General features: G+C 34.1%; 1 protein-coding gene across 5 annotated transcripts in view; it reads right to left on the reverse strand.

Moving 5' to 3' along the window:
• Positions 1-14200, reverse strand: part of LOC149788035 (uncharacterized) — a 48946-nt gene that overhangs the window by 34407 nt on the left and 339 nt on the right. For 2 of the 5 annotated variants that reach the window (XM_089974319.1, XM_089974315.1), the window contains exons 2-5: positions 10379-10445; positions 9290-9428; positions 4095-4157; positions 105-183 (exon numbers count right to left, since the gene is read on the reverse strand). In XM_089974319.1, coding sequence (XP_089830445.1) covers positions 105-183; positions 4095-4157; positions 9290-9422 — 275 coding nt within the window. In that variant the 5' untranslated portion in view covers positions 9423-9428; positions 10379-10445. Of the gene's footprint in view, positions 1-104; positions 184-4094; positions 4158-9289; positions 9429-10378; positions 10446-13363; positions 13471-14200 lie in introns of those variants that run through there. The other 3 variants (XM_089974316.1, XM_089974317.1, XM_089974318.1) reach the window with 3 other exon arrangements.

Below are 14200 nucleotides of genomic sequence, written 5' to 3' on the forward strand. Positions count from 1 at the left end.
AGTTCACCTGAGTTAATGTATTTGCTTTCATCTAAGTGTATGAAAATGATGAATAAAAAATAATAATAGTATAAATGTTATTTCAAGTTTGCCATACAGATTACCTTGTCAAAAAACTTTCTCTTGCTTCCTCAAGCTTTAATTCCTGTCCTTTCCATTTGGTCTTATTAAACAAGGTAAAGCCTGAAACAATAATATTCATTATTATGTACCATACAACATGGCATGCTTCGAATGAAGTGATTGCTTTCATCAAATATATGTTGCCATTTTATACAAATCTGGGCTGAGAATTTAGAAGACCAGTTGATCTGAATGTTGAGATTAACTGATGTTAGGACTGAATATGGAAAACTATATTGTGTGTGTGTGTGGGGGGCTTTAACATTTCTTTTGTTTCTTCTAAAATATGCTTTTCCAGTCTTTAATATCACAAGGTATAAAATATATAACAATACAGTACTACCCATGTATAATGACATCATCAGGCCCAATGTAATATTGTTGACATAAGAGGCTGTTAGGAAAAGGCGGGGGGGGGGGGGAGGCTGAACAAATCAAATTTCACACGAATACAAGTGAAATTCATCTGTTAGGTGTGACCTGTCATCAGTGAATAAGATTTAGACCTTGAAAAAATAAACAAACATAATTTTGATTAAAGGAAGGCAAAACCAGTTTTAATCACACTTATGTATTGATTTTTTACATTTGTGCTACCTTTGTGCAATATGATCTATAAATCAATAAATAATATACACATAAAAAAAAGCAATGAATTCGAGTACAAGTTATATATTATAAAATTCATGCATCAGTAACAACCCATTAATGATATAATTCCATTTTTTATGAATTGATTGCATTTTCTATGTTTTGATTGAATGTAAACAGTCATGTGATACTGATCTGGAATTTTTTACACATTGATAAATTCTGCAGACTACTTTTCTTTCCCTGTTTCCAGATCATTTGATGCGAAGTTTTATCTGTATCAACGCCTTACACCCTCATAATAACAATAAGATCCAACACAACCACTCCTGTGATTTCTGATAAAAAATGACAAGCCACAAATTAAAATAGACCATTAGAAGTTAAAACAATGTAATTCCACAGACCTTCAGACCTTCCAACACTCACCCCTTTTGCTGAAGAAGACATATGGCAGGCTTTAGAAGCCAATCTTCGGAAAATATTGCATTTCACCTCAACAACATGTTACAGCAGCGATTATTAAAGGTCAGGGTCATATGTCAAGAGATAACACTAAAATTGGACCCGATTTTGCTTTTGAAAGATTGAAATGCTATAACAACACGTGTCATACGCAAGCGTAATTTTCGAGAGAAAAAAAGGAGTATTCCTGGTTTAACCGCAACAACCATTTTTTAAATATATTAAAGTAATGGTCATAGCAATATATCGATGGCATGACCTGCTATGACATGCTTCCCCATATCACTGTATGAATTGTTGTTGTTGTGTTGTTGTGGGGTTTAACGCCATTTTTCAGCACATGATAGGCTATGTATGGCGGCCAGTATTAATGGTGGAGGAAGAACCCGGGAAAACCCCGGGAAGAACCACCGACCCACGAGAAGCTACTGGCAAGCTTTCTCACATACCCACATTGGCCGAATCCTAGACTCGAACCCACGCAGACAGAGGTGAGATGGCAGTGATCTGTAACGGAGAGCGCTTTAGACCACTCGGCCACTCGGGGCCCCTTCACACTGTATGAATCTTGGCTAGTGAAGATAGGGCTATGTATTATATCGCAGTTAAGAGGCTAATGAAAGAAAACTTCCATGTACCTAAAAGTGAATGTTTAGTTGATTAAATCTGCTGATCTGATGTTAGAAAGGAAGTAAATTGGAATTATAAGGATTAAATGATCATGGTTGGGTATTCATCCTTCGGACTTTATTTACTTTGTGAGTGATTAGGTAAAATTTACACATCAATAAATACCCAACCATGATCATTTAATCCTATAATAAAAAATAGTAGCCCTCATTTGACCTATATCTCATTGTTGACAAACCTGTGTCACTAAACAATTCACTGATTTTCATGGTCACCAATAGCACCCTGCTTTATAGTTGCTGTTTAGATGCTACATGTACTAAACTTGGCCTAGATTTTGATCTGCCTGAGACAACAAATGCTGAAGCTACCAAGGAGATGAGGCTATTCATAAGGAAATGAAAACCTGTCAACAAGTGAAAACTGTTTTGCAAATATTTTTGTGAGCTGCCCCACCTTCAACTTCCTAGGCAGCCATATATTTAATTCACGTTTTATGCCACCTTTGGTAGCCATCATAAGCATAAAAAGTTACATTTTTCCTGCAGAAAAGGAAACTTTAACAGCACAATAAATATGTTCCAATCAACGATTACTTTGGAAAATGCAACAATCGATCCAATGCCATTGCTTTTATTCAAGTTTGGTGCCGAGTTCCTATGATGAAGCATGCATTATTTTTAATGAAGACTGTAGCCAGGTACATGCATTAATGAAAGTCACCAAGAAAGGCCAAGTTATGATGAACAAACAAATGCCTGCTAGTTACACAAGTTTTCCCTACTTAAATAACTGAATTTAAAGGAAAAATCGTACATTTGCAGTAATTTATGCCAATACTTTATTTCCAGGTATACGGAAATTTAAAGGACTTCAATATCCATCTATCCATTATCCCTTGTGCAACTCAGCATGATGTGGACATTTTCTCATGCCATGATGTATACAAGGAGTATATATATATTTAACAGACTGTCAATCAGAAATCTAAATATTATCACAAAATCACAAGATTGTCAAACAGAAATCTAAATATTATCGCAAAATCTCAAATCCTTTCTTATAAAAGTGTGAGACTAAACCAGGGTTCAAACAAATCAGAAAAGCTGAAATTCAGTGACTTTTCAAATACCAGTTTTCAGTTTTCAATGACTACTCATGGTATCAAGTGTTCTGCTTCAGTTATGAATTTAAATACAAGAAACAAATACAAAAACAATACAGAAATAAACAAATGTAATGTGAAAAGGAAATTATATTTAAAAAGACAGTTATTGTAACCAATTGTTAACCATTGCCATTTAGCTTCTATACTCTTTTCTCCAGCTGCAACTCCAGTGCTTTCACTTTAGAGATGCTGCCAGGATTTTATCTAAAATGTGGGAGGGGATGCTACACACTTGTTACAAAAATAAGTGGGGAGTAGAACAAAAAGGAGGGAGAGAATGAAATGGCCATAGTTCACACTATACCTAACACTGTCTTTCTTCCAGCTACACTCTGTTAGAGTCCTAATGAAACCAAAATCTTTGCCTCTAGTTGTATACACATTAATCCGTTGATTTTTCTGAGCTTAATCTGTTCCTCACCAGTGTATGAATATTAATCTGTGTAGAGATGTCCCTGCAGATAGGGCATATACATAACAAGCTTAGCCATCTGGAAGCTGTCCCTTATGTTTTTTATGTACATTTTTTCATTGCCCATGGGTAATGTGTTTTGGATACTTTGACTCCAAAATAAGATTTTTCACTAACATAAGCTCTGCTTACATTTCACTTTCTTGAATCGGTGGTGCTTTACTTACTACTGTGCTAGATTTCCTATCTGTTCAATAATGCTATATTAGGATTTTAATTTTGTTAATGCCATAGTCTGCTGGTTCTGACAGTGGTATTTTGATCAAATAAATATATTTACTTCCTAATTTTACTTTTGGATACTAAAGTTAACTGAACCCTTACATGGCTATATGTAGCTATGCTCAAGGTATTTTTGAATAATGCATTATTAAGGAGAAAACTGTTCGGGATTTACCATTATTACATATTTATGATAATAGTGGAATTAATAGCAGGTGATAGAAAATCAAACCCTACTGCCAATCATCACACAACATAGAAAAAATGACTTTCAAGGCAATGAACTGAGGTGTTCATTTCTCAATGACTTTCAATGACCTTTAATGACCATGCGAACCCTGCTAAAATTTATGTTAAGTACTAAAGTATGTTGTCTTTATTAACAAATTATTTGCAAAGTGAAACTCTTTCTGCAATACTCACACTTCTTTATATTCTGTTCAGATGATGTGATGTCCAAATAAGCAAATGTTTTATTAGGTGTACCTGCAATAAAAAATAGGAAGTATTATGTTTAAAAACAAGTTCACTAAACTTCAAATGGTAATACATGTTTATGAAAATATATTTTTAGAAATCAAATGGAAATAACAATTTTTAAAAACATAATTACAAATACAGCAGGATCTAGTCATTTTGAACCAGACGGGCTGAAACTCTCTGCCCTTTTGGTTCCCGCAAAACAATGGCATTTTATATAGAGAAAAGTTGCAGATAGGTCAATATATCCTTGGTCCAAAGAATTAAATTTTAAAAAGCACACAATAAGATTTATTCTAGCAGTCTTAAACTGCTTGGTCACTTTATCATGAAAGTCAGTCAACAGTAGGGGCAGAAACAAGTTACCAAAAATAACATGTAAAGGTTTTCAAGTCTGCTATCAAGGCAGTCATTGTATAAGCATTATTTTAATACAGGAACATTATAGAGATGCTGATCTGACAAAGTTCTGAGGTCATATTCACATCCTTTTCATTTAGGTCTAACTACAAATAGTGAGTAGCCTTTTAATAAAAACCACAAGTAAATACGAAAAACCCTACTAAGAATTAAGAGGTCATTTTGGGACAACTTCATGCCTATATAACCATCTAGTCAAGCAGATATAACAAGATCTTCAAGATGGTTGCCTTTACAGCCTCCTTGAGGTCAGACCAACAAGATCTTCAAGACAGTTGCCTTTACAGCTTTACAGACTCCTTGAGGTCTGACCAACACCTTCATTTAGAAACAAAATGACATCATAAGAAGTCTTTTAATGAAATCCTCATGTTACTGACATATTCATAAGAAAAGTAGCCATAACTAGATTTTAAAGATGGCCACCATGCTGTATGTCAGACATTTGCATAAGGTGGCGCTCTACAGTTTCACATTTTGCATAAGGTACAAATTTTAAAGAAAAAGAATTTCCCTGGCTTTCCTCACTGGTTAAACTGGCTATTTAAAAAAAGACCTTACATATCTTGGGTATAATTCAAAGAACCTTTAATTCCCTTTATGTTGGTGTATGATTGATGGGTGTAATATGGGTTACAGAGTATACAGCTTGGCCTTACACCAGATGTGCACCTTTCAAAAAAGTGCTAGCTCCACTTGGTCATTTTCACTTCCTGAACTTCAGAAGTAAATTGTATAAAAAAGAGCCAATAACATTTTATATATTTGGCAATTCATTCATTGCACTTTCAGAAGCTGGTATTGTCTAGTCTGGCAAAATTCATTTTCCCTATTTTAACAGCTGCTATGGACAGTGTACTTTAGACTAATTCAGGCTGATCTTTTAGCACAAGTGAGCAGTCATTTTAGTTAGCAGTGTGCTTAGATCATGTACAATTTCCAAAAGTACAATATTCAAAGAAATATCATCCACATTACATTAATGTAGCATAGAGGTATGCCAACATTCTCTCCATTGTGCACGTTTTCAATGCAAACAACTTCAATTTACATAAGTCAATCTCTCAAAAGTACATAATAACTGGTGAGCACCCCCTAAGAGAAGTAGTCATAACTAAATTTTAAAGATGGCCTCCATGTTGGTGATACTATAATTCACACATCTTCAATAGAAAAGTACCTATAACTAGATTTTAAAGATGCCCACAATGCTGGCCATACTGTATGCCAGATCTATTCAGAAAAAGCAATTATAACAATATTTTAAAGATGGCTACAATGTGGCCGTACTGTCGATCCGAAAAAGCAATTATGACAATATTTTAAAGATGGCCACTGTGCTGATCATACTATAATTCAGAATCTGCAATAGAAAAGTAGCTATAACTAAATTTTAAAGATGGCCAGAATGCTGGCCATATAGCATGTTAGATTTAGAAAAAGCAATAACAAGGTTTTCGTATGGCAAGCATATTGGCAGTCGGATCAGCACCATTTTTATTTAGGATCAAATAGATATCATCGTCTTTTAGAGAAAGCCCATGTGACTCTGACTATTCATTTAGGAGAAGTAACTCTAACATGATTTTCAGGATGGCTATCCATTCTGGTAAAGTAGCTTGTATAAGATTTGTCAAATTTTTGGAAGATGATATTTGCACCATGTTTTATTGAAAACCACATGTCAGTATGATCATCCATTAAGAAGAATACCAATTAGACATTAGAAGCCTTGTACTAAAAACTCCATGTAGTTACCCATCTACTCAGGTAGTTTGGTGGAAGCCCAATGTCAATACAACCATAAGTCCAGAATGAGGAGTGATAGCAACATTTACAAGATGGTTGCTCTTGTGGCCATAATGGATGTCTAAGGGTATATTCGACAGGCACCATTTTTATTTCAGACCAACCTGACATTGCAGAATGCTTTAAGTTATAACCCCATGTCAATATGACCAAATGTTTAGAAGGAGTAACCGGAACATGACAGATGCCAACACGTCAAATGTAAAAACAGAGTAAATGCTTACAGATGAAATTACATATAAATGATTTACATTTTAACTTGAACAATAAGCAAATGATTGATTTCAGCCCAAGAAAATTGAAAATCACTACATGTTGTACTTGCTTGTTTATCTATTTGCTTATGCATCTGTTTATTGATAGCTCTATTAGCTACTGAAAGAATAACAAAGATGGTTGAAATGTCAGTGTTTAAAGGAAGAAAATAGGAACAAAGTCACAAGTTCTGTCTCTTGCAGTTGACATACACAACAGAATGTGGTGTATTAGGATATCCTTACATACAAAATGATAGGTACATTCATAATTATGTGGGAAGAACAATTTTGTTAGGTGTCAGCTTACGTGGCTAGGGAATCAATATGGTGGATATGAAAGTGCACACATTTTGACATGATGTGAAAACAACAGATTGTGCAGATTGGCAGAAGCTGACCAAAGTATGAATACAGGTGCATCCTGGGGGAAAATGAGGCACATCACGGGGATATGTTAATGGAAGGAATGGTGCATCTTCTGAAAATGTCTTGCGTATTTAACCCGGAAACGCAGGTCCCTGAGAGCCCTGAATTGATTCTGTTTCCAGTTATTTATCTCACACCTGAAATTTCATCATATTTAATACTGCTGCATAAAATGAACTTTCCTTTTATTGATTCTTTGGAGTTTTCAGTGATTTTGTTAATGTATATTTCAGCATTTAAAATACAAAGTGCAGGAAATTTGCTACCTGTTTTATGGTGATGCTAGTTGGAAAAAAAACTCTGATAATTTTGAAAAGAAAAAACTCTTTATGCACTTAAGCATCTTGCTAAGCAATTTTAGCTACCAGGTGAGTAGACATGTGCTTCATTTTAATACACTGAAGATGAAACATCTTTAAACAGTTCTCGCTTTCATTCAATATCATCCTCTGTCCATGATCTCCACCACAAATACAATATTTGACTGCACTAATTAAAATTGATTTGTCAGCTGTCTTTGGCACAAACACCTGCTTTCATGAAAAGTATTTGTACAAAAATGTTCTAGCACAATACACATGCTATTAAGTTTTAATTCCGTAACTGATATTGTATCAAGAAGATCGCTATCCGAAAATACTCATTCAAGATGACATTCTTGGGGACATGATACAAGATAATTTTTAAAAAAAATCACATTACTGTCTGTCAGTAATAACTAAATTTCTGTTTGGTAGTAATATGTGTGATTATGGTTCAACTTCAATATTCTGTCTTTCGATATAAGCCAGGGAAATATCAGCTTTATTTTGTCTTTCATGCTATAGGGACTCTTAATATCCAATATAATCTATGTATCATTTCTATCAAGTAAATATAATTATTGACAATTAAATCAGATCTTTATCTTGAATATACATGTAGACTGATGTTAACAAAGGTTTGTTAGGAACCCAAAATGGCAGCGCAAGCTGTGCATGCAATGCATTGTGGGTATTTGTTTACACAATTGTGGTGTTTGTGAAAACAACCAATAGCTAAAGACTAGACTTAAGTAAACAGGTAAGAAGCCAGTGTGACTAATTAACAGTTAATCCTAATCACTGCAATTATCTTGTGAAAAGGACTGCCCCTCTGACATACTTCAAAGAAACCATGTTATATTTAGCGTATATATGAACACCTGCAATTGATTAGCTAATAAATGATGCCATATTTTGCTGTAACCGTGTTTAACTTAAAACTGGTGATGACGCAAATATAACTCATGAATGTAATCAGAGCTTCCTTGGAAGATTAGAACAATATTGTCAAATCACTGGTATGCCATATTAATAACTGCAATTTAGCTACGTGTGACATCTACAAGGCACTTTAGTATCAATAGAAAACTGCTTCAACGTTTGCTGAAAAGTAAGCTTACTCGCAAAAATGAGTTTGCATAATCTGTTTTCATTTAGGGAAATGGACTTGCGAAGATTATGAAGCAAAGAAATGGAAGAAGAAAATAACTAAAAGTTCCATTTTATTGGTAATATTTTAGTATGAGTACCTAAACTGTGTGAATTCATCTTGACAACAGTTCAAATCTGCAGTCTCAAGCTACATATAGTTAGGTAATATGCATGTAGCAACCATTTTTTCTATAAAGCTCACATTATATCCAACATTATTTCCTTACAATCAACTGGTAAGGCATTTAACACTGTTTACTAGTATATTTATTCTGAATAAATTCTTTTTTGCACAGATGCTGCTTGGTATATTTTTTCACTCCTTCTTTTAGTGATGGTACTTCACATTTGTCTACAAGGTACAGTGTTATGTCAGGTGTTTACTCATGAAAGTTCCTTTGGTGGGAATGGAGATTCTAATTTACTTGTGGTTTATTTTTTGTTTTTAATATTGTTGAAGGGGGAAAAAATTATAAATTTATGTGCATAATGTTTAAACTTAAACATTTTATTTACTGAAAACATATTATCTTTGTAGTGTGATATTTTAAATGGATAAGAATTCAATCCTGATATTAAAATAATGAGTATGTACTTTTCATTTTTCTTTCTATCCTGTTGAAAGTGGAGGACTTCCAAATTTATGCCAGGGACTCCTTGATATAGGCAGGGAACTCTTAAGTTACATGAGTGAAGAGCCCAGGACTTCTCATTCTGAAATTCTGTTGTGGGAAATATCAGTTTAAGAATAATATATTTCAACATTTCTTACCATTGTCTCCCTTTTTTGTCTTGATTTCTATGTTGGATACTTTTCCAAAATGTGAAAAGCGTTCTCTTAAATCAGTCTCACATATTGAAGGAAACAATCCACCAATAAATATTCTTTTCTTTTCAACTGTCATTCTTTACTGAAAACAGAAACATCAAATAAAATATTTACCATCTGCTTTCTTTTTTTGCCAACCAAACACATAAACAAGAGACACAAGTGGCTTAAGATTGATCTCCTTGCAAACAGATACCAAATACAAGTGCAGTTAGGCAAAAAGTAAAGGTCAGGATGCCTTCTTTAGAACATTCTCCCAAAGCCAATGAACATATTATCCAAGCAACTGTTTCAATGTTTCTCTAGTTTTTTTATCTTCACTCGTATATAATGGCATTTCAGCATCAGCTCAAGTTGGTACAATTTTGTTTTGCATTTTTTATAAAGTTGTTTATTATAAAGTTTAATATTTTAGTAATGATGGCCATATTTTATGGCAGATTGACAAAAGATTTATAAACAAAGAGTCCCTCAAAGAGACTGATGATCTACTGACCAAAATAAAAGAATACCCCAAAATCCAAGATTTCCACTTTTTAACTGCTAACTGTTGATACTGTAATATGATATTTATGTGCAATAACAAGATTTTCAAAACAGCAGTCAAGGAAGGCATATTAGCATCATTTTCATTTAGGACTGATGCTCTACTATCAAAAAGAATGTCAAAGAATTCAAGATAAAATAATTTCTTCTGATAAGAGATAAAACCATCTCTAATATTCTTGAGGGGGTCACTCAAGTACATTTGATGGTGAGTTTCAATGTTTCAGAATAAGTGCATAATGTTTTTTGTTCTCATAAAACCAAACATTACAAATCTACAAGGACATTAAATATGTGAATTAATTAGATCTAATTTGATTCTAGGGTCCAACCTGGTCATGTTTAAACAAATCATCTAAACATTTCAAACACTGAATAGATGAACCAGTATTCTGAAACTAAAATGAACACAATGACAATATTTGTGATGATCCTACTATAACTTAACTCCAAAGTGTCACAATAGGAAATAAAATTTGGATTTACATCCTTGGAACCGGAAACCTCTCCCACCTCCTGTGCAGAGTAGATTTAGAACTTCAACCAGGGTTACCTGTTTAAAACCACAGAAAAAACAAATAAGTCCAATTTTAAGAGCAATCAATGCAAAGATATTTTACAGATGCTGTTGGTGACAGGTTTTATAGCTTTCACAAAAGAATATAAGATAAAAAGTCACAGACAGAAAATCCAAGGAAAAAGTCACAACTTGAATTTGCACTATTATGAGAGACATGTAGTAGGAAAAGGAAATCAAGCCAAACTTTGAATTTTGTAATGCTGAAGATTTTTTATAGGATACAACTCAATTACCACAATCTTCTTCATAGAAATATTAAAGCCCCAATGCTGCCATTATGTGCAAAAGGTCATGTGTGCCAAATCATCTAAACAATACTAGATCTTGAAAGATATTAGTCACAAACATTATTGGATTCCATTAAGACCAGAAAATATTGACATTTCGTAACATTATGAGCCATGCAATTTTCAAATTAATCCAATTTATGAACATCTGTGGGTAAACCAATTTCAGTCAAAAACTGGCACACAAGATTTGATGATGTCACTATTTTAAACATAAGACGCTAACACCATATGTCATACTGTCTTCTGCCCAAGTTCACTCTTCAATGTCTCCTTGATTTGGATTTCTTAAAATGTAGCTTTAACAATTTTTCAGTCATATCACTATGATGTCTGAAGTGTGGCAGTTTATAGTGATGTCTAGCACTGGGGCATCATGCCGCGGACATTATAGTATGATGTCCCACCCAGTTACATTATCCTGACACCAGGCCAACCAACCTAGTGAGGCAGCTGTTAGTACCATTTTTATAAGTCTTTGGTATGAATTGGCCGGGGTTCAAAACCACATCCTCCTCACATCTGAAGCAGATGCTCTAACCACTAGGCCACCGAAGCAGTCCTCCCTTCAATATCTATTTCAGTGCCCCTGCTGATCACCAGTATTCACCCAAATCTGATTTTAATTTAATGCACCCTTTTTCTTCTCAAATCTGATTTTAATTTAATGAACTCTTTTTCTTCTCAAATCTGCTTCTTTTTAAATGGGCATGCCTATCTTAATTCCCTCTCTAATCAATTTGTGTGCCACATGTTAATGTTGTTATTAGATTGGTCACTAACAGATTTTGTCAAATGTATCACATCACTAGTTTTAGAACACTCCAGAAAAGATCAGAATTACCAACAACTTCGTTGACTGAATTATGGGGTGGCACCTCTTAATTCTAAACTGAATAACTGAATGTCATTTAAACATAATGGTTTGTGTCTGATAGCTTTTTTAACAACTCAATTCCTTCCTTCTAAGCTTGAGTTACTTTGGAGGAATGGTGACATTTTTTTTATAAACGGCAGCATTGGGGCTTTGACATAATAAAATAAAGTATCAACAGTATGTTTTTTAAAATATTTTCAAGATATTTTCTAACAGTTTGCAACAAAAATAAGATTATAAATAGCAGCAACAAAATAATCACATTGCTGAAATCTTCAATATTAATGCAAAAAGTTCATGAATGATATAATTTCATTGGTTAATAATTCTTGGTACTCTGCTGTATTTATTACTTAAAAGTAAATATAGACTGAAACCAAGATTTTACTTGTATATTCTTATTAAAACTACCTTTTTCTGTCCAACTTTCCTTTTTCTGTGAAGCCATCAATTTATTGTAACCTTATGCAGTAATGTTTACAGAATGTCACTTTATATTCTGCAACTTTTTGTCCTACATGTCCAACACTACTAAGACTTTTTGCCCTCTAACTTTCTGTCTTATATCCATATGTGACTTTTTTGTGTGATTTTCTGTCTTTTTACGATCTCATGTGGCTTTGTAATTTTGGGTGGTATACAAGGCATCACTCATGTGGCTTTGTAAGGTATACAAGACATCACTCAAGTGGCTTTGTAATTTTGGGTGGTATACAAGGCATCACTCATGTGGCTTTGTAATTTTGCATGGTATACAAGGCATCACTGATGTGTTCAGCTTCTGCTTAATACACTCAAAGTCAAACAGGAAAAAAATAATAAGAAGAAGGTATTCCCCTTTTAACCTAAAACTACACCAATGAAAAAAACATGGCCTATCTAATTTATAATCAATACAACAATATCACAAAAACTTACAACAGTCGACTGGGGAACACGTTACCCAAAGCCAATTATTTAAGTAGGAAAATGTAGACCCAAACAACAAAGATATCAGGAAATATGTCTTACGTTGGAGAATTTTGACCACTTGCGACAGGTCAGAGATTATAAATTGATTAATAAAATGTCAATAATAATTGCATTGTTTATATCTATATCTTTGGTGCTTGTTTGCTTTAAAATCAATGGGAGTTACAACAAAAGGGAGTTTGTGTGAATACTATCATATCACAGGGGCTCGTATTGTTGCTTATAATTTACATTTCAAACATGTACTATATAATAACTACAATGGAGGACACTTATCTCTTTTCTCACGGGACCAAATAATAGCTTAATAAATTTGGTATCCATATTTAGGTCATGCATTCAACTGTGTATCCCTATCCACAATTTGACTAATATGGTACGTTTAAGGAATGACAGGCCATTATCCCATGCTACTGCTCCACATGGCCCTAATTGCGCCCGCTTAACATGCAATTAAAACCCGTTGAATGGAAGAATGTCCTCTCACTAGTTAAAAGAAAATGATGTCCTGCATTTATTTGTAACTTATTTTCAGTTGAACAATTAGTCCTACATGTAAGACCTCGACACTGATATTTATGTTTTGGGCATCAAGGTCTTACAGCCTAACTAACGGCACTGTGTAGTGTGTCTTGATGTTGACTAACATCGTTATGAAAGTCAAATTTTCAGGAATATTTCACACAACTGACAACTAAAATAATGACACTTTTCTACAAAGTAAAGTTGTAATGTTTTAGTCAGACTTTACTTACTCTGATGTCGTTTCTCTAATAAATTCACATTCTCACAAGAAATGGACCTGTTTTCAAGTTTCATTGCCCTGCATTTCAGTTGGCTGGAAAGCGATGAAAGCCAGTAATGCCAAAATCAGGTTAAGTTGAAATATTATTCTTTAACAAAATGAATAAAAAATATATTATGTTTATTGGAACTATAAGTAATGGTTTGTTCCGTTCAAGAAACATCCCCAACATGAACCTACTTGAACTTACTTCAGCATACCTCGACTACCGTTGCATTGCAAGAAATTCAAATGTACGTCAACAGAACCAGAAAATGCATCCATCTGCTAGTATCATATTTTCACTCGGCCAGGAAAAAGACAGCACAGTAAGTATATTAACTACACATAAATTAGTGGAAGAGTGTCAATATAGGCTGTCAAGTGTGCGAGATGTTCCTGAAACTTTGACTACTCATTCTGATATCATTGACATAGGAACACGTTATACAAGGCCATTATTTGGATAGTAAGACATAGCACTAAATAAAAACAACATGTGCTATGTCTTACATTGTAGGACTATTGGACAATGAGAAGGCAGTATTCCATTCAGCGTGCCGTTCTTGTATGTTAAGCAGGCGCGATCATGGCCATGTCCAGCAGTACTGTGGGAAAACGGTCTGGCATTCCTTAAGGTATGATAGTAAGCCAAACTTCGGATACGCATACAAAGTCGAATGCCTGAGCTAAACATCGGCACCAAATTTATTACGCTACGTGAAATGTAGCTTTAAATATCAGCATTTATTCTTAAACAGGTCGCGCGTGAAAGGAGGAAAGTGTCCTCCCTTGTAGTTCTTATACA

The sequence above is a fragment of the Sinohyriopsis cumingii genome, chromosome 11 (assembly GCF_028554795.1).
Source record: "Sinohyriopsis cumingii isolate HCF-2022 chromosome 11, ASM2855479v2, whole genome shotgun sequence".
Classification (NCBI taxonomy): Eukaryota; Metazoa; Mollusca; class Bivalvia; order Unionida; family Unionidae; genus Sinohyriopsis; species Sinohyriopsis cumingii.